Source organism: Megascapheus bottae, chromosome 1 (genome assembly GCF_031878675.1).
Source record: "Megascapheus bottae isolate mThoBot1 chromosome 1, mThoBot2.hap1, whole genome shotgun sequence".
Lineage (NCBI taxonomy): Eukaryota > Metazoa > Chordata > Mammalia > Rodentia > Geomyidae > Megascapheus > Megascapheus bottae.
This window is the reverse complement of record NC_143509.1, coordinates 65,708,347-65,729,504: the sequence shown is the minus strand read 5'-3', so window position 1 is coordinate 65,729,504 and position 21,158 is coordinate 65,708,347. Positions and strand designations below refer to the sequence as shown.

At 38.2% G+C, this 21,158-nt stretch overlaps 1 protein-coding gene across 8 annotated transcripts in view; it reads left to right on the top strand.

Annotated features, from left to right (window-relative positions):
• Phldb2 (pleckstrin homology like domain family B member 2) overlaps positions 1–21,158 on the top strand; it is a 93,908-nt gene that overhangs the window by 45,675 nt on the left and 27,075 nt on the right. For 5 of the 8 annotated variants that reach the window (XM_090346799.1, XM_090346768.1, XM_090346752.1 and 2 more), the window contains exons 5-8: positions 1,142–1,279; positions 11,474–11,602; positions 17,918–18,073; positions 19,275–19,385. In XM_090346799.1, the coding sequence (XP_090202925.1) occupies positions 1,142–1,279; positions 11,474–11,602; positions 17,918–18,073; positions 19,275–19,385 (534 nt within the window). The remainder of the gene's footprint in view (positions 1–1,141; positions 1,280–11,473; positions 11,603–17,917; positions 18,074–19,274; positions 19,386–21,158) is intronic. The other 3 variants (XM_090346809.1, XM_090346759.1, XM_090346785.1) reach the window with 1 other exon arrangement.

Below are 21,158 nucleotides of genomic sequence, written 5' to 3'. Positions count from 1 at the left end.
CAGCTGAGATCTAAAGGATCATGGTTCAAAAGCCATCCCAGGCATCAAAGACCATGAGACTTATCTTCAATTAACCACTAGAAAATGAGAAGTAGAGTTGTGACTCAGGGGTAGGACAAGAGCCCTTAGCTGAAGAGCTCAGGGACAGCACCCAGGCTCAGAGTTCAAGTCCCATGACTGACAAAAAAAAAAAAAATAAGTCCAGCTTTCTTGAGATTTGCAAAGCCTGGTGTTAATGCTGACACCTAAAATCCTAACTACTCAGGAGACTGAGATCTGAGAACCAAAGTTCAAAGTCAGCCTAAGCAGGAAAGTCTATGAGACTCAATCTCCAATTGACAGTTGGAAGTAGAGCTGTTGCTCAAATGGGGAGCACAAAAGCTTAGGACTGCTCAGAGGCCCTGAGTTCAAGCCCCAAGACCAGCACACACATACACAAGAAACAAACAGGGATCAGAGAGACTGTAACTATATAGAAGATAATAGTAGTGTGTGTGTGTGTGTGTGTGTGTGTGTGTGTGTGTGTGTGTACCCTTGCAATACTGGGGCTTCAGTTCTTGCTTAGCTTTTTCACTCAAGACTGGTGCCCTTCCACCTGACATATAACCTCACTTCTTGCCATTTTCATGTTATTACCATGGAGTAAAAGGGAGCTCATAGTGGGAATTTGAATTTCTCTACTAATAGATATTGCAAGAAGCCCAGTTAGTAGCCGGGGACAAGGGGACTGCTCCCCTGTATCTGTAGCCACCCCTCCTGCTGGCTTTACTAGGAATGCAGAGCATACATACAGGGCTGGGGTAACTTCCATTCCTCAGACCCTAGGAACCAAGCAAGGCACAGTTGCTCCGGTGGCAGTTTGGGCTTGTGCCTGAATCTAAGGAAATCCAGACAGCATAGGGTGGTTAAGTGATAGGATCACTAGTTTTCTTAGTAAATACATTCTGGGCTCTCCAGCTTTCTTTTATGGGATTTCTGAGCACCGCATGTGTTTTCTGGACTATTCTCTGTGCCCCACAATCTGGCTAATTCTGTATGAGTTTTTGAGCATTTTAACTGTGAGGTATGAATGTCTATTGTGGGCCATTGAAAAAGTTTGTGGAGGTAAACTGTTTCTGAGCTTTGTTTTGTGTGTCCTTAGTTGCAGATGGAATGTGCTCTTTTAGTTGGAGAACAGAAATCTGAGACATCGGAACTTAAAAAGGAGAAGGAGACTTTGGATAATCTAAACCAGAAAATAGCAGAGCTGGAAAAGAACATAGTTGGCGAAAAGACCAAGGTAAAAGAAAATTAAATTTGAATGCTATTTTTATGGGTAAAGCTGTGGGTTCTAGTTGATTGGATTTAAGTGTTCAATGAAATTACCAGGTTTTGTGTGTCATGTTCTTTGAGAAAGTAGCACACGGGAAAAGTCATAAGATGGTAAATTGTCACAGTATAAATGCTGTCAGGTGCTGGGTGGCTGATGCTAAGTGATCTGGCAGCCTGTACTACTTGAGATGAGAGATGAGTGAGTTGCTTTTTATAAAATCAGCCTTTCTGCTTTTCTGATTCCACTGCTTTTTAGATTTATATATAATATATATAGTATATTTATATATAATTGAATCTATATCTAGAGATATAGACATTTATATCTATCTATATGTATATATGGATATAGTACAAGTATATATCTATATCTATTTATATATAGATAGATAAATACCCTATAGAGAGATACAGATATAGATGATATAGAGATATAGATATCTGTATATCTATATCTTTATCACTATAGTTTTAGCCTATAGTGTTAGCTCAGGCTTATTTGCATAGGATTACCATTTTCTTTTAGTTTTTCTATTCATTACAGAGGTGAATAGGAACCATTCATTTCACCTGGCTTGCCTTGTTATTGTTTCCAATGCAAGTGCTCTGCTCTTTGAAAAATGTGTCCTCATACTGCCAAGTGAAAACTAAGAGCCGCAGGGGACTATTAGCTTGAAAGAGACCTTGCTTATACAGTCAGGCTGCAACGGGGGAATGTTACTTGATATTTACCAAAGAAATTAGAGAGAAATATTGGCAGAGTGTAGAACTCAGGGTATATATTTGTCTATCAGATTCCCTGCCCCTCCCCCAGGAAATGTTATACATTCTTCTTCTATTATGACTTAGTTGTAGCTGAACTAAGCCTATGAGTAAAAATAAAATGTTGATCTAGGAAAGCAAAGAGCAAACAAGATTTAACACATATTTTTCTGTCCACCATCTATAAGCTTGAAAAAAGGAAAATGTTTAAGATTTAGTGGTCATGTATGGAATGCATTTTTGCTGAGTGTAATTAACTGTTTTAGACTCTTGTTTGTTTGTAAGCTGAAAACAAGAGCATTTGGTCTTGGTGACACAAGAAGGCACTCAAAATGATCATGGTCACAAATGGAAGTCAGATCAAAAGTGGTACTGTTTCTTTTCTTGGTTGCCTATGTGTCAGAATGATGTGAAACACTCTTTCGTGTTAAACGTTAGGTTTGTTCATTCTGATTCTGGTCTTTGAAATAGCAGAGACTCTATTTCCATCATGGGTAGGTGTTTCTACAAGAACTAACATCCAGCTGAAAGAACCAGCTGTCTAAATCTGCAGTGCAGGGGATCAGATGACTTATGTTTCTCACACTTTTCACTGAAAACAGCCAGCAAGGTTTGCTGGAGGCATCAGATGTCTTGTTTTAATATTTAATTAGTATTTTACTATTAAATAAGTACTAGGTAAGTCATGTTGTAGTAATTGTATGCTGTTATATGGGAAAGCTTGTAGAATATGAGTGAGAGGTATCAGGTTTGCTGTGAGCCTTCTATCTTCTTCACTCATGGTACACAGCTCTCTGTACACAGCCTACAAACTATACTTGTTTATCTGGGCTTCAAATGATAGAGTATCTGAGTTCAAAACACCAGTAATGTAACAAAGCAAACAAAACCAAACCAGGGTTTAAATTGTACTTGTGCATGTTACTGGTATCAGATTCTAAAAAAAAAAGTGTACTAGGTTGAACCAAATTCTAAGTCTGACTTCCCAGTAGGAGCTGTGTTAAGTTCTCCAAATGGGAGGTAGAAATAGAATTCTAAGAATGTAGGCAGAAACAAGCCAAGAAGTGCCTCCAACCCTTTGGTGGCTTGCCCTTAGCTTGCCCATACAAGGAAAGAGGACTGTGGGAAACTGAAGTGTAGAACTGGCGTATGCAGCTGTCATTATTTTTTATTTGTTTCTGATTTTGTACTTTTATTTGTACTGATTTCGAACCTTGAAGCTTTGGTACTGATTTTGAACCTGAAGCCTTTTGCTCAAGTTTTCTTGCTCATGGGAAGTGCTCAACTTGAGCCATATCTCCAGCCTGACTTTTTGCAGACTAACTATTGGAGATAGAGTGTTATGGACATTTTTTTTATTAAAGAATTTATTTAACATTGATTTTTACATCATATTTCAAATGACGTGTTTAACAAACAAGTATTCAAGAAAGGAATCTCTATATACAATCACAGGCTCTTAATTGTTAGAACATAATCAAAATTAGGCTAAGGGTTTATATATCATAGATACATATTAATCAATGTAAAAAAACATTATATCTATAGAGTCATAGTTTTTATGTCTACGTAGTTGTGTAAATATTTATATATTTAATGGACATTTTTTCCCTCTTGGCCTGGGCTGACTTCCAACTGTCTCAGCATCCTGAGTAGCTAAGATTACAGGGGCGAGCCACTGGTACATGGCAGTTTTCTTCTCTTAAGATTTAAGTCCTCAGTGCTTCCCAACCCATTGGCTGTTTTTCAGTGATCTTATTATCAAACTCTTGAGCCCTGTTCAGTACAGAAGACCACTCTTTTTCTTGGCTCACTTTCCCTCCTTCATCTGTGCCCTCACACTTCTGATTTTTCCTTCTCTTGCTGTTATCTCTCTGATATTTATCTCTGATTCCAACCCAGTTTCTTTCTCTCTCTCTCTCTCTCTCTCTCTCTCTCTCTCTCTCTCTCTCTCTCTCTCTCTCTCTCTCTCCCTCCCCCCCCCCTCTCCCCTCATATGCCAGGACTGGCTTGATTTCACTGGTGGCTAGTGTTCTACCACTTGGAGCCCTAGCTCCACTTTGGTCTTACACTGGTTCGTGGGAAGTTAAGAGTCCTTATTGTTGAGTTCCTACTGTGATCAGTCAATAGTCTTGCAGTCATCTCTGTCATCATAATTCATTCCACTGTCACCATGGCTTTCTTTTTATTTGGTCTAAGACCGATCCTCCTCCCCACATCATATCCCTCAGGTTCTTTGTAGACTCTGTGTCCCTTGCCTGGAATATTTTTCACCATATTCCATGCCTTTCTTTTCCTCTGTCAGTGGTCAGGTCACTGTTATTTCTGGAAAGATGATCCCAGACCTTTCCTTCCCTGTCTTGTCCTTTCCTTACATTTTGGTGGTACTGGGAATTGAACTTAGGGCCTCATGCTTTCAAGTCAGAAACCATAACCCAAGAGTCCTATCTCCAGCCCATTGTCTTGATTATTTGGGAGGTATTTTGATGCCTGGGTAAGCCTCGAGACAATCCTCTGACCAGTACTTCCCTAGTTGGGGAAGGTATACACCAAGCTTCCCCTAAAGCTAAGAAACGTATACATTGCCATCCATTGTTAGAGATGGAGTCTCATAAACTTTTATGCGCAGACTGGCCTCAAATTGTGGCTTCCCCAATCTCTCCACCCTACAAGTTAGCTAGGATTTTGAGCTTGAATAGGTGTGCCTGGTATCTTTCCAGCCCTTTTTAGTTGAAGTGAGGTCCTATCTCATGGGGTTTTTTTGTCCTTTTATGTATCATGTTCTGTAATTTCCATTGGTTTTGGATTATTATTTACTTCCCCCTCTGGTTAGTAAAAACAAAGAAAGGCACCTGCAACCCACTGTTTCCGCAGTCTCTAGTAAGTGCCACAGTCTTGCCAGGGGCGGGAATATTGTCCTTGGATTCTAACAGCTTGTCTGGGCTTTACGAGCAACACTGAGCCAAACACCTGCCAAAGAACTATGGGGAGCCAAGTTCCAGAACAGCTGGGGTGAACTGCCCAAGTGTACATGCTGGCACGTATAATCACACTGCCAATCAGGCCAAAGCATAAGACAGAAGGAGGAAGTGCCCTTTTCCCCTTTGGATCACATTTTTTTTTTTTTTCCATCCACCTGTTGCTGTGATCGGATATAACTGAATTGAACAGATATCCCTCTTGGGAAAGTTCTGATTCAGAAATTGCTCGTACATCCTGTAATCCTTCCCTAGGTTTTTGGGGTGTGTGTGTGTGTGTGTGTGTGTGTGTGTGTGTGTGTGTGTTTTCAGATAAGTCAGGAAGTATAGGAAAAATGTTTAATCCTGCCTTGAAGTTCAAATCTTGGTGTGAAATTATTGACATTGTTTTCTTTACTCTTGAGACTGGTTTTCTTAGGATTTCTTTGACCTGATTTATGAAGTATTTTATTTTACATATTTCTTATAAAGTAACCTTACACATGATTTTTTAATTTAATGCCTATTACTATGTATAATATAAGTTATGGGGGGGGGCACGAGTTTGGCCTAGTGGTAGAGTGCTTGTCTAGCGTACATGAAGACCCGGGTTCAATTCCTCAGTACCACATACATAGAAAAAGCCAGAAGTGGCACCATGGCTCAAGTGGTAGAGCTCTAGCCTTGAAAAAGCCCAATGACAGTGCTCAGGCCTTGAGCCCAAGTCCCCATACTGGCAATATATATATATATATATATATATATATATTTGTATATATGTATATAAAAGTTATGGGCATAATTACACATACAAGGTCAAATATAGACAATTATGCTGCTATGTGTTCATCAAACATTTCGGCAAGTGTTCCTTGAGCCGACCTTTCACTGAGCTTAGAGACTTATGGCCAAGAGCATCAATAAGTTTGTCTCCATATGAGCTACATGCCAGATGCCTATTGTATTCTTATCCAGTAACCATATGACAGAGAGAACCTCTAAAAGCATAGATCAACCCAGAACAAATATGAGGATCAGACCTAAATGTTAACCCAGCTCAGATATTTATGTGCTAAGCAAAGAGAGCATCAAGTGAAAGATGAAGGAGCTGTTCCCTTGGAAACAGTGTAGCGGCTGTTAGCATTATGAACTATGGCTTATGCCAAAGGCCTGGTTATGGATCTGACTTCCCTTTCCTTCTAATCCCCTCCCCACTTCAAGGCAAAAGCATAATTTGAGCAACAGCTGAGACAGTAGGTACATTTGTGATTTTTTTTGTGGTCTGTTTCTGATTATGTTAAAACTTCATTTGAGCACTGGTGACTCACACCTGTCACAATGCTAGCGACTCTGGAAGTTGAGATCAGGAAGATTGCAGTCCACAGGCAGCCCAGGCAAAAACTATACAGAAAAATCTGCACATGGTAGTCCACACCATCGTCCTAGCTACAGTGAGAAGCATAAATAAATAGGAGGATCACAATCCAAGCCAGCCTAGGCAAAAATAAACGAGAGTCCTCTTTCAAAAGTAACCAGAGGAAAAAAAAGGTTTTGAGATGTGGCTCAAGAGGTAAAGGCTGCTTAGCAAACATGACTGACTCGTTTGAGTTCAAATCCCAGTACCACTCCCCTCCCCCACAGAAAAATAATTCAAGGCTAGGCATAGTTTCGCAAATATTCTCTACTTTAGATTATCTGTGTCTCATCTGCCACACACACACACACACACACACACACACATCAGTTGGACTAAAATTAAAGAAAAATAATAATGGCTAAGGAAAGAAAGGCTGCACATCTGAGCTTTGAGTCCTTTTGTTACTACCCAGATGGTAGTCTTACAATTCAAATCATCCTTCCAAGAAAAAATATTTTGTACCTTCACATAAAAACATAGTGACAGGTTTCAGGCATGCTAACCTCCACACAGATATAGGTATGCTTACTTAACTAGGAACTAAAATCTAAACCATTCTCCATACAACACAGTCCCGATTGAAATGTAAAATTTCTTGGTTTCCTCACTTTTCTTCGTCGAGCACATATTATTTTTAATGAAATGGTTGAATTATATTCTCCATTATTATCTTGCCAAAGTACCTGTTACTTCCTTCCCATCCTTCCTTGAGAGAATCTGGCAGGACTTCTTCAGCAAAGTGTTAATGCCTCCTGAGTATAGACTTTTTGCCAGATCACAGCCAGACCTGGCCCTTCCCATGCCTCATTCTTACATTACAAAGCTAACTGCCTGGCTTGAGGAAGTTGAATTGCTTTGTAGGATTTGGGGATTAAATTATAGGATTCCACATACAGATTATTATTGTATATAAATCCTCAGTGCTCTGATTTGCCAAGTCATTATGTACTAAGGGCCCATTAATTGTGTCATTAAAATGTCAGAACTAAAGGAAAAACACAGATAAAGTTCTCCATAGTCACTCTTTGTTAACATATGACTTTAATCCTTCCTTTTCTTTCTTTGGAAAAGAAAATGTCCTTGGTAAAGTTAAATATTTATAAGGATAGCTACAGGAATCACAGCATTTTTTATTAGAAGATATTGGAAATGCCGTATAATAGTGTGCTATTTGTATAAAATTTGTAAGATTCTGAAATCTCAAACTCTGCTGGTTTTAAATAGTATCATAAACTATGCATGTTGTCTAAAATTGTCAAAATGAATACATTAAATATACAGTTTCTGTGTATCAATAAAGCTGTTGGCAGAAGAATTGCAGAGCCACTGGTATAGCTCAAGTGTTAACAGTACCTGCCCAGCAAGTGTGAGACTCTGGGTTCAATCTCCACCAGTTAAAAAAAAAATCAAATAAGTGATTATGGGTCTGAAAAATTGACTAATCCATGAACCCATGAAAATGCTTGACTCCAAAACAACACCATGAGCTTTAGGAACTAGAAAGAAGCCACTTGGGCCAGGCCACCCCTAGAAATGGTGTCTTAAAGATAAATTTTAACATCATTACTGCATCAGTTCCAAACCTGAGCCAGAGTTTACTGATAAGTGGCCTAATAGGGTTGCCAGAATTAGCAAATAAACATGCAAGAACTTTAGGTACATTTGAATTCAGCTAAGAGAGTAAGTTTTTAATTGTAGTTATGTCCCCTACTTACTTATAGTAAAGGATCTTTTATTATCCAAAACACAAATTCAAATTCAAATTTATTAAACTAGTGGCTCTATAAGCTAACAAGTAAGGATGGTTTTTTTTCAGAATTAAACCAGTTTCTGAAAGAGAGAGAGAGAGAGAGAGAGAGAGAGAGAGAGAGAGAGAGAGAGAGAGAGAGAGAGAGAGAGAGGGAGTGTGTCTGCGCATGTGTGTGTCTGCAGGGCCCATGTGTTCTCCCTGGGCTTTGTGCTCAAGGCTAGCACTCTACCACAGCTATAGTTCTGCTTCTGGCTTTTGATGGTTGATTAGAAACCAAAATATCAGATCTCAGCCTTCTGAGTAGCTAGGATTACAGGCATGAGCCACTGGCACCCAACATTAAACCACGTTCTTACTGAATATTGCATTCTGATATATGGTAAATGATACTTTTTGATATATGGTATTCATATTTTCGTTAATATTCAAGATTTTTTTGTGCAGTATTGAGTTCAAGTAGGTATGACAAATTAAATTGCAGTTTTTCCTTCAAAAACACAACTAAGAAGACAGAAAACCTATAGGCCTTAATTAATTGATTATTGTGCCAGTACTAGAACTTGACCTCAGGACCTTGGAGCTGCCACTTAGCATTTTCACTCAAGGTTAGCACTCTACCACCTGAACCACAGTTCCATCTAATATGCCACCTGTTTCACCTTCATTGTAGAAGATGATACTTAGAGCTGCAATGATATGCCTGGCATTGGCTAAGTTTCATTCGAAAGCTTCCTGAGCTTTGAGTAGGAGACAAGAGTATTCATTTCTTGCTGGCTCAAAGACAATCCACTTCTGGCTCTCAGAGGAGTGTGATCATCCCTGTGGTCCTCTCTGATTTATGACAGAGCCCACCAGCTCCTAAGCCTCCTTTCATCCTTTCCTCTCTCACTTCCTTTCCCCTAGCTTTGGTCTCACTGAGTTTGAGCTCTGAGATTCAGGTAGTGGTCAGAGCATTACTGATAAACCACAGTGAAGCCACTGAAGGATCTAATGGTGCCAGCTTGCATAATTCTTCTAACTGCCCCCTTGTATGGAATTCTGAAACGCTTTGAGGGCTTCAGAAGGAAGACATTATGCAAACATAAGGTATTTGGAATTTGTTGTTTATTTTTAGGGTTCTTTTTCTAAGCAATGATTCTTTTAAAAAAAGAAATTAAAAAGCACTAGCACAATAGACTGGCAGATTCTCCAGATGTGAGACCTTTGTTTCAGGACAGTGGTTTTCCATATTATGTAACTATTCCATTGATGTTTTCTGTTAAATATAACTTTCCATTTTAAGGCTTTGTTCACGTGATACTTAATTCTGATGACTAGCATTATTTGCTTTTTAAATGTATGAAGCTAGAGCTGTTGTAAAGTCTAGTTATATAGTATCTAGAGGTAGAACTCTCAACAAAAATTGCTATGTGTACTGGATAACTTCAAATACGATTTTCTTAGTTGAAAATCAATGGGCATTGAATACTGATGGTTTTCTTAAGGGAAAATATGAATTCTGAAAGTGAAGACTAAGTCTCGCTGGCCACTTTACTCGGTGTTGCTGTGGCTTAACCCTCTGGAATCTTTTTCTCTGCTAGTCATTGCATTTCTCTCTCCAGCTGCTCACTAGTTATAATGAGTGGCCAAACTTACTACTAAAGTGGAAAGAAACTCTGCCAGAAGCTGTTTTAGATTGATAAATACAGTAGGATTCTCAAGTTTATGGTATCTTCTTTTAACTGTTTTGAGGAAACGTGTGTTTCTACAACTAAAGATATGTTTCTAGAATACCCTTCAAATCTAAAATTTAAATTTAAAGAGTGGACTGGCATAGGCATCCATGTCATTTAGTTTCAATTTAAGCTATAACATTTTTTTGTCAAGTCTAAATATTTATATAGTAAAGTTTGGCCATTGATATACAGAAATTACAGTAGGGATGATTTAATAGGATTGTTTAACAACTGCATTCTTTAAAAATTTTTTTTTCTGTGTGGTATGTTTAGAGGTTGGTATATATATATATTTTTTTTTACCAGTTTGGACTTAAGGGAAGTTTTACTAAGTGTCATTCCATTTCACTGCTGCATAAAATGCTTTGCTTTAGACTGAAAGTATCACATGCTCCCCTACAATCTCATCATCTAAAAGGACTTCCAGTTGAGAAGCCTAGTGCTAAATGAATTGAAACCTTGTTTCTGAATTTAAGACTTAGACTGATTTTATACTCTTGTCTAAAAATTATCCTGTTCTCTGGTGTTCTCTGTACTTCCACCCATTGGTTTCTCTCTTTCTTTCCCACCTGGTTCAGAGCTCATTAGTGGGGTAGGACTCACGTAAAGCCATATAACCACTGTATGTATGAAGCATTTGCTTTCCTGAAGAGCATCTAGCATCACTTCAGCATATGAGACATTAGAGGGATTTGGTACTAACTTCCTTCAACTTTTTTGGTTTCTGTGTTCTTTATTTCATAGTCTATCTGGTGGGGTTTTATTTTGTTGTTGTTTGTGTGTGTGTGTATAACTTGTTTTTTTGTTTTGTTTTATCATTCATTGTAAAGTAATCTCTGTTTCCAGCCAATGTTTTAGCTTAGAGTGTCTGAGCTGCCTCATTCTCTCCTCCCTGGCTACTTCAACAGTCTTGCATTTGTACTAAATACCTGTTTCAGCACCTGAATAAGATGTTCTTCCCTTGAATTATGTTTTATAGTTGCTTAAGCTCTGAAGCTTTGCAAATAACAAGAGCTATTTCAGATGACCAGGATATCAACCAGTGGCTTAGAGAATCTCTTACGTTTAAACAAATCAAAATCACTTCCAAAAATTGTGGGCAATGCCTTGAGTGAATCAGACCATAACAGTACTTGAATGCTATAAATAATTGGTTCTTTTCCTTTGTCCAGTTCTCTGACAAAATGACTCTTCCCAAGGTGGCTTGAAATGTGGTTGATGTTTCTTTTGTTCTTTGTTGGCCACTGACCAATATCCAATCTTCCAGTTGCCTCCCCTCTGTTATAATATGGTGGCAGGAAGGAGGGAAGGAAGGAAGGAAGGGCGGGTGGTAGTCAATGTCCAGTGTGAAGGACTGTGATTTAAGAATGAAGAATCTGGGCCCCTTGGCTTAACTTCAACTAGTATCTCTTTACTGTAGTCACTAACAAGCTATGTTTGTACCTTCACAGAGGTCTAGAGTTGGTGTTTGTTTTTGTTACCTTTGGAAAATGTTCAGTCGCAACTGCTTGGCCTGTGAAGATAATTTCTATTCTTTTATTTTCTGATTTCTGAACTTCAGGAGAAGGTAAAGCTTGATGCTGAAAGGGAAAAACTAGAGAGGCTTCAGGAGCTTTACTCCGAGCAGAAGACCCAGCTGGACAATTGTCCTGAGTCCATGAGGGAACAGTTACAACAACAACTGAAGAGGGTCAGTAGCAAACAGGAATGCAACAGTTGTTTTTCTTTCTGCCTCCTCTCTCCCCACCCAATTAAGTACTGCTTCCCTATGACTTCCTTTTTCCACAGCATAAATTGCATAACTTCTGATTATTAGAAACTTAAAAATATGCCTGCTAACAGTATATATTATTCCATGCTAAACCATTAATTTCTTGTTAGAATCCTTCCTCTGATTTAAAATGCAAAATCATTTCTGCAGTCATTCTTTGTAATTAAGGAGAGATTGCACCTGACTTGTAACATTTAAATCAACTGTCTTTCCCCATACTTTGGGATATATTGTGCGTACTGTTTGTCTTTCATTGTCTTTTCTTAGACTAATTTTATACTCTTGTCTAAAAATTATCCTGTTCTCTGGTATTCTCTCTACCTCTACCCATTGGTTTCTTTCTTTCTGCTCCCACCTGGCATAGAGGTTAATGAGGTAGGACTCATGTACATATACTAGGGTTCAAGCCCGAGCTAGTGGCTCATGCCTGTAATCCTAGCAACTCAGATGACTAAGATCTTGAAGATAGCAATTTGAAGCCACAACGATGCTGGTTAACTTCTAAAAAGGGAACTTCCTGGCACAGACATATTCCCTTTTATAGACTCTTGATCACTGAGTCCTTTCCCCTTGTGGGCAATCCAAAATCAACTGTGATCCTGGGAAAGTGGGAACTAACCACCTTGTACCTCTAAAAAAGTCAGGAAATAATAATTTATCCTAAGTAACGATTTGTGATTTCACATGAATAGAAAAGGAAGTTCGTTTCATTCATGTCTTGCTTATATCCTTGTGAGAATAAGCAAGCTGAAAAAATCAGTTTATGCATCCTTGAAAATTTATAGATGATCTGTAGTAAGTAACATTTAATACTTCTAAAGACATCACTAGATAATGGGAAATTATAGTTAAACTAGTTCCTCTGTTGCAGAGGTTGACTCCATCTCAAAAAGACAGGTACTATATCAACATGGGAATTGTAGTCTCATTACTTAAAATATTGAGTCAAAGACTGTTCAATTCAGGTACTTTCTCCTTTACTGTGTTTTACTGTGAAGAGCTGAATTTTCTGTAATGTAAAGCATCCATTCCCTTGTTTTCACAATTCTCTGGAAATTCTGTGATTTAAACAGAAATGGTTTGTAAAATTCATTTGTAATTATTCATGTTTATACCAGGTCACACAATAGATGGGAAAAGTGGACTTTGCATTTCACTAGTTTTCCTCTCCTTTTGTCACTAAAGATTTGAGCAGACATTACCATTCTTTTCTGAGAGTATCATGGTTATATATTTTGTTCATCCATATATATTTAGTTATCCATGTATTTTAGATGACCATGGACTCTTGCTTTCCATCAAAGCTCTAGGATCTATTAATAACCTGACCCAGGGCAATATCAATAATGATTGTTCACATGATCTCCTTCTGTAGGATAACTCCAAAATTTATGTATATTCTAAGGACTTGGATGCAAAAGATGAAAGGAAATGATGTAGAAAAATTTGTATTAAAGATAAGTTTCTTTTCTAGTCACATGAAATCACATATTGTTACTTTCCTTCCTGTATAAGAACATAAAATTCTTCCCATAAGCCCCTTTTCTTGTCAGAAATAACTGACTTGTAGTAACTATGCTCTTCTGATGTTAAGAGATCTAGTTTTCTTTCCCAGGATAATAATCAGTGTAAGTCTTCACCAGTCCCTCAATTTAATCAGTAAAAGTCCACTTATTTCTTAAGTGGCCCACTCATACTAGAAGCTTTTTGTGGTATCACAGATCTTTCCCCCACATGCTCCAAACACTTTGCAAGGAAGTTTTAAAAAAAGGAATGGGGAGAAGGAGAATTAGAGTGATAGATAGGGTGATTATCACCAGAGTCTACTGAAATTCATGTATGGAAATATCACAATGAAACTCTTCACTTCAAACAATTAATTGATGGTGGCAGTGATATTATTTTAAAAAATCCCACCAACTTCAGAATACTACTTCATTTAAAACTTTCCTGAAGACTTGATTTGATTGCATTTACTTTATTACAACTAACCCTGTTGGGTGGCGAATCACAAAAAATCACAAATTAAGTGGATATTAGTTTTCTTAAACTTTTTGTCGAGTGCTTAAGCTGAAATTATAGGTTTGTCTGGACTGTTTTAGAGTTAGAATATAACTTTCAACTGATGGTGCCTTCAGGGCTTGTAATTGGTGGGAGTTCATAGAGATTCACCAACCCTAGACTAGTAGCAGTGTAAAGAAGCAAGTCTAGAACCCATTGTTAAGTGGAGGACAGATACCTAACTAGAGCAGTTTCCTTTTGCTTTATTTATTCCATTGAATAGTTGATTTGTGTCTCTTGATTTTAAAAAAACATTCTATATAATTATAGCCATAATTAGAAGAAATTTACATTACTGGTTGTAAAACCAGCTTATCTGTTAGTCTTTGAAAATCCATTCAACATCTGTATGTAAAAGAGGTTGAGCTGGCATGGGTGGTTTATGCCTGTAATCCTAGCTACTCATCTATCTGAGATCTGAAAATCAGAGCTATCATGGGCAGAAAGCTCCATGCGACTTTTATCTCCAATTAACCAGCAAAAAAACCCAACAAAACAACACACACACACACACACACACACACACACACAAAACAACAACAAAAAAAGTGGAACTGTGGCTCAAGTGTCAGAGTGGTAGCCTTGAGCAAAAATGCTTAGGGATATCACCCCCAGATCCTGAGTTAAAGCCGTAGAACCAGCACCAAAAAAACAGAAACACAAACAAAAAAGAGAAACGAATAAAAAAGAGGTATACAAACATGGTGTGTTTTCCCATTTTCCAAAAGCATCCATAGTGTACTGTCAAACATTGAATGGAGAAAGGTTAACAAACCCTGAACCTCATTTGAAGTTGTTTCCAGAGTTGGCCTTTATAACATAATAAAATTATAATCCTGGCAATACTACATCTGTTCTTTTCTTCCTATCCCTCCATTAAGCAAAGAAAGTAAAGATTTACACACACACATTCACTTCGTGTGAATTTCCCATAAACAATTCAACCCTGAACTCCATTCCCTAATTCTTATTTTTATCTAAAATCTTTTAAAAGATTTTCCTTCTCCTTTCAAGCACTTTTTTTTCCTACAAAATTTAGTATGCCCACATTTTTAATGACTTAGATGATTTGATCAGATGGTTTTTGCCTCTGGGATCTGGGTGCTGGGCTTAGCTTTATTTCCAGTTTTCTTCCCTAGTGTGCTATTACTTTCATGTGGTGGTTTAAATATTAGCTACAAATAAATGAGTGACTCTTGGCCTTTTATAGGATTAAATAATATGTGTTGCACATTAACCAGATGTGGAGTAGGGACCTAACCTGGTGAATACTGTGACCCAGATATACATTTTAATGAAGACGACTTGGAAGCCAAGAAAGAGTCTTTAACTTTTTTTTTTTTAATTCTCAATCATGTTTAACCACACATGAAACTTGTTTGGAAGACCTTGAACTCTGGAGTGAATGTACCTATAGTAGTAAAGGTATCGACCAGTGCAGTATTTGAAGATTGAAGATAATCTGTTTCAAGATACAACACTTACGTCTTATTTCCACAATCACCTAATTAATCACTTGATACATTTCTTGATCATTTGGAAATGTCAACCAAAAACGTGGAGTCAAGAGCACATTCTTGCCAGGTGTGGGGTGTGGTAGTGTATGCATGTCATTCTGTCATCCCAATATTTGTGAGGTGGAAGTAGGACAGCCTGAGCTTCTTTTATTTCTTTGTGTTTCTTTGTTTTGTTTGAGACAGAGTCTCAAAACTAAAACTAAAACAACACAGCATTCTTAGTCTTTTGGGCCAAAGGAAGTTTTAAGAGGTGTTAGACAAAAAGGTATTTGTCATTTGTTGGTCTTTTGTTTTTTTAACTTAGAGTCTTTTTGTTAGAGCAAGCCAGGCTTCTCACAATGCTTGTGCCTCAGTCTCCTAAGTGCTGTGATTACAGACATGCGCCACCTAGGCCTGACCTTGAATTCCTGTTTCTAATCATGTTGTCCTCTCTTAAACCTTGAGAATCCTGTTCTCATAATAAGTTTGTTGCTCTAATGGTGGTTGTAATTTCCTGGTAGCTGATAGCCTCTCTATCAGTCGTGATTAGAAGAAATTCATTGAAGAAGACAGTAAAAGATTCCACTTGTCCAAGAGCCTCCTGTTATTTTAACTGGAAAAGGGGACCGGGAGCATAGCCTAGTGGTAGATTGCTCACCTAGCATGCATGGAGAACTGGGTTCAATTCCTCGGTGCCACATGCACAGAAAAATCCAGAAGTGGTACTGTGGCTCAAGTGGCAGAGCACGAAGCCTTAAGCAAAACGTGTCCAAGGACAGGCCCTGAGTTCAAGCCCCAGGACTGGCACAAAAACAAACAAACAAACATAACAAAACAAAAACAAACCCAAAAAAACTGGAAAAAAGAGGGTTACATAATGCTGTAGGACTTATAGAAGAGTTTTTCTAATCTCTTTGAGGATTTAATTGAACAACAGCAAAAGTACCTGATTATTTTAGTCTTGAGAAGCTGTTAGCTATATTCCCTAGCTACCTCTTCCTTCTGTTATTTAGAAGCTTTCAACATGTACCACATTTATAATTCTGAAAGAGCAAGTTGAAGAATAATTCATGCAGTGTGTACCTATTCATGCACAAATACCGTCCTGTTTCCAAGTGTCTCTGATTTAAGTAGGTCTCAGAGATTGGAAAACCTCTGCTCTAGACCATTTCATTTTCATGACCTTCCTTAAATGCCCACATGTTTACTTTCAGAGTAATGCTCCTTAGATTTTGTTTACCCTTTGTGTCCGCACAAAGCATCAGCTCTATCTTTCCAGTAGAAAAAAAAGAGTTCTAAATAATTGCCACAGGCTCATTTTGGCCCAGTTTACAAAATCTCAAGTCTATAAATGATTTAAAGTAAGTAGACTTTAGTTTTTTTAGACCAGTTTTATGTTTATAGCAAAATTGATCAGCGATACAAAGAAATCCAATATACTCCCTGCCCTGAACACACAATAGCATCCTCCATTCTCAGTGACTCTCAACACAGTGGTACACTGGGCACAGCTGCCAAGCCTACTAAGACATGCCATCACTCAGAGTCAAATCCAAATGCTTGCCCTCTTAACATATGTGGTAGGTTCTCTTCCAGTCAAATATATTACTGCATGCATGCCCAAAGAATATATTTTAAATTATGTACACATGTTACTTTACTGGTTTGTATGCTGGAAAGCATTTGCCAAGAAGTTGAGATGATCTATGCCCACCCAGTGTAGTGGCACACCCCTTTAATTCACATCTTTAGGAGGCAAAACTATGGGGAATCATGAAACCAGCCAGGAGACCTGCCTTGAAGAAAAGAAAGATAGAAGGGAAGGAAAAAAAAAAAGAAGAGAGGACGGGAGGAAAAGAGAGAGGAAAGAAAAACTGAGAAAGAAACTAAACAAATATAAAGTCATTTTGTCTTCACATGGTATATACCATTTGGGAGATACATTCTCCCTTACAGACTTCTGGTCTGTGTGTGTGTGTGTGTGTGTGTGTGTGTGTGTGTGTGTGTGTGTGTGTGTGTGTGTGTGTGTGTGTGTGTGAGAGAGAGAGAGAGCGCGCGCTTTTGAACCTTTATTATTTTATTATCTATATACTAAAACCTCACTTCATTTTTCATAAAGTCTCATTTCATAGCTTATTGTTAGAATTCTCTTTTAAGAAACTGTATCTTGCCTTTGGTCTGCAGATACCATTTAGATTCTTCCCTGAGGTTTTAAATACTTCATTTAAATCACTTGGTAGATTGAAAATGAGAATCCATGATCATGAAGAGTATGCTGTCCTCTCTACGTATCTCTTTCAGTTCCACTGGAGCAGGCACTGCTCTGGGGTTTAATTCCAAACAAAGATTGTCAAGATCTCATCCTAGTTATGGTTGTAACTGGAAATCTTGAACCAACTGCTTTCACAATTTTTTTTCCCTATGAGTCTTAGGGCTTAAACTCAGGGCCTAGGTACTGTCCTCGGGCTTTCTCAAGGCTAGTGCTCTACCACTTGAGCCACAGCCCCACTTCTGGCTTTTTCTATGTATGTGGTACTGAGGACTCGAACCCGAGTCTTTGTGCCTGCTACACAAGTACTTGACCACTAGGCCACACTCCCAGCCCCTCATAATTCTTTCTTCACATTAGGGACTTTGCAGCCTGGCACATCTTGTTTTTATTCTCTTTCGCCTGAAGGATGCTGATCTGTTGGATGTTGAAAGCAAGCACTTTGAAGACTTGGAATTCCAGCAACTTGAGCATGAGAGCCGTCTAGATGAGGAGAAGGAAAACTTAACTCAACAGCTCTTGCGTGAAGTGGCTGAATATCAACGGAACGTTGTCACGAGAAAGGTACTTTACTGCTAGATAATGTTTAATGTGAAAAGTTAAACTCTTTAATAGGGCACTGTTGATTTGATATAATCCTAGCTGCTCAGGAGGTTAAGATCTGAGGATAATGGTTCAAAGCCAGCCTAGGTAAGAAAGTCCATGACACTCTTATCTCCAATTAACCACCGGAAAATCAGAAATAAAGTTGTGGCTCAAAGTGGTAGAGTACTTAGCCTTGAGCAAAATAACTTAGGGACAGCACCTAAGCCCTGAGTTCAAGCCCCATGGCTTGCAGACAATAAATAAGTAAAATGAACTCTTTTATGAGGTAACAATGATCTATCTGATAGCTGCGTGTGCATCTGAATATCTTTTTTTTTTTTTGTGGATCATGGAGCTTGAACTAGGCCTGGGCACTGTCTTGAGCTCTTCAGCTCAAGGCTACTGCCCTACCCCTGGTCCTGAGCATTGTTTCTGAGCTCTTCAGCCCAAGGCTACCATCCTACCCTTGAGCTAAGTCTCACTTCCCATTTTCTAGACATTCATTGGAGATAAGTGTCTCAGGTCCTTTTGTGCCCAGACTGGCTTTGAACCTTGATCATTAGATCTCAGCCTCCTGAATAGCTAGGATGACAGACATGAGCCACAGCACTGGACTGACTACCTTTTTAATTACATCAAATTTGGTAAATTATACAGCATTCTTTTCAGAGAATCATTCTCTAAAGCAGATAAGCTGAAACATGGTGCAATCATTGTTACTTGATGCTGTGGATATATTCATGAATAACACTTATTTTTTCCCACTTACCTTGAAAGAACATGATTGAAATTAGTAATTGAAATATTTATTTTAAAGTCACTCACGTTTGCGATCACTTTAAGGAGATTCAGGATAATTCTATGAAGAAAGTTTAAGTTGGAGTTTCTGCTATCACCTCATCACACTCTAAAATTTGTATTAAGCTGGTAAGACTTGAGAATAAAATTGGAGGAAAAAATTAAGGGAAGGAAACAACATATCTTGTGCTTGTTGTTTTAAGGTTTTGGAAATATATTTTAAATCACTTGAACTGTATTGGTCTAGAGTAAGGAAGCATTGAGGTGAGAAATTTCATAGACTTGGGTAACGTGACTGCCGACCTCCAGCTCAAATGTGGTTACTGTTATTACAATTGTCAAAACCTTTACAGTCTTGCCCAGATTGCCTTTTTTCTTTTAGGAAAAAATTTCTGCATTGAAAAAGCAAGCCAATCACATTGTTCAGCAGGCTCAGAGAGAGCAAGATCATTTTGTGAAAGAAAAGAATAATTTAATAATGATGCTACAAAGAGTAAGTATTTGCCATTCATCGCTAGTTATCAGGCAGCAAAAGAAGACTTTTATCTACATTTCTACTTAATTTTTCATGTTAGTAACATGATGCACTAAATGATTAAACACAATTCAGAAAAATTAGCAAGGATGTTTTCTTACTGCTTGCCCTACATTGTGAAAATCTGAACTATAAATTTGTACTTTCTCTATGTTCCTCTTTTGAAAGAGTCATATCATCCATCAGAGAGTTAAACTTTTCTAACACCACCAGTTTGGGTGTAGTTTTAAGAAAAAATACAGAATTCTATTAGTGTATATTAATTGTACAAAGGAGTTTCATTGTAGCATTTCCATACCTGTGTATTCCTATATAACTATATATTATTATATTATATATCATATTATATAAGCTTATATATACCTATAACTACTCCCTCTGCTACTTTCTTTTATTTCCCCTGCCTCTCCCCTCCCCCTCATCTTTTGTTTAAATCCTAAAGCTTGAACTCAGGACCTGGGCACAATCCTTGAGCTTTTTCTGGCTCAAGGATTGCTTTCTGCCACTTAAGCCACAGCTCCACTTCCAGCATTTTGGGGGCTGAATTGGAGATAAGAATCTTGCAGAAGTTCTTACCTGTTTGGCTTTGAATTGCAATCCTCAGATCTCAGCTTTCAGAGTAGCTAGGATTACAAATATGAGCCTTTAGCACCCAACTTCCTTTCCCTTAAAAAAAATAACTGAAGTTACATTATTTGCATATATAGTTACATAAATTTATATAAACTTTCACTGTTGTCATATATTTTGACTCAGCTGCCCTAGTATTTTGAATTCCACTTATATGAATGTGGATCTTCCTGGAAAATGTCACGTTGGAATTAGACATTGTCATCACTAAACACTCCACTGGAGTCTGTTAGAAGAAGGCCAGATCATCCTCACCTCAGGGACCATGTTCTCTATCTTAGTAAAAGGACTAATAGCTAAAGAGATCTATATGGCCAATACAAAGTAACTCTCAGCCCAAATTTCTGGCATGGTTCCTAATGTTATTTCAGGAATAAGACATGAAACATCAGAGTTGATGGGGTGAGTCTCAGCTCTGAGCTTTGTATATTGGCCACTCACCTAGAAATATAATACTTGGGATCATAGAAATATATGATGGAGTCAGAGTAGTATGCAGCAGGAAGATCAAAACCAATTATGAGAAATGAGCTACTTTGGACTGGGAGTTTGGCCTAGTGGTAGAGTGCTTGCCTAGCATGCACAAAGGCCTGGGTTCGATTCCTCAGTACCACATACATACATACAAAAAAAAAAAGCTGGAGTGGTGCTGAGGCTCAAGTGGTAGAGCTCTAGCCTTGAGAAAGTCCAAGGATAGTGCTCAGGCCCTGAGCTCAAGCCCAGGACTGGCAAACAAAAAAAAAAAAAGAAGAAGAAAAAATTAGCTACTTTAATAGCTACTTTTAAGGGAAGAAAGTTGCCATTTCTGTAATACTAATTCTATCTAGCCATGAGCATGGAAGGTCTTTCCATTTCTTGATGTTGTTTTCTAGTTCGAAGGTCTTTCCATTTCTTGATGTTGTTTTCTAGTTCTTAATTTTTTTTTTTTTTGTGGCATTTGAACTCTGGGTCTGGGCGCTGTCCCTGAGCTCTTCAGCTCAAGGCTACTGCTCTACCCTTGAGCCACAGCCCCACTTCTGGTTTTTCTGGTGGTTAATTGGAGAGGACTTTAGTGCCCGGGCTGACATTAGACTGTGATCCTCATATCTCAGCCTCTTGAGT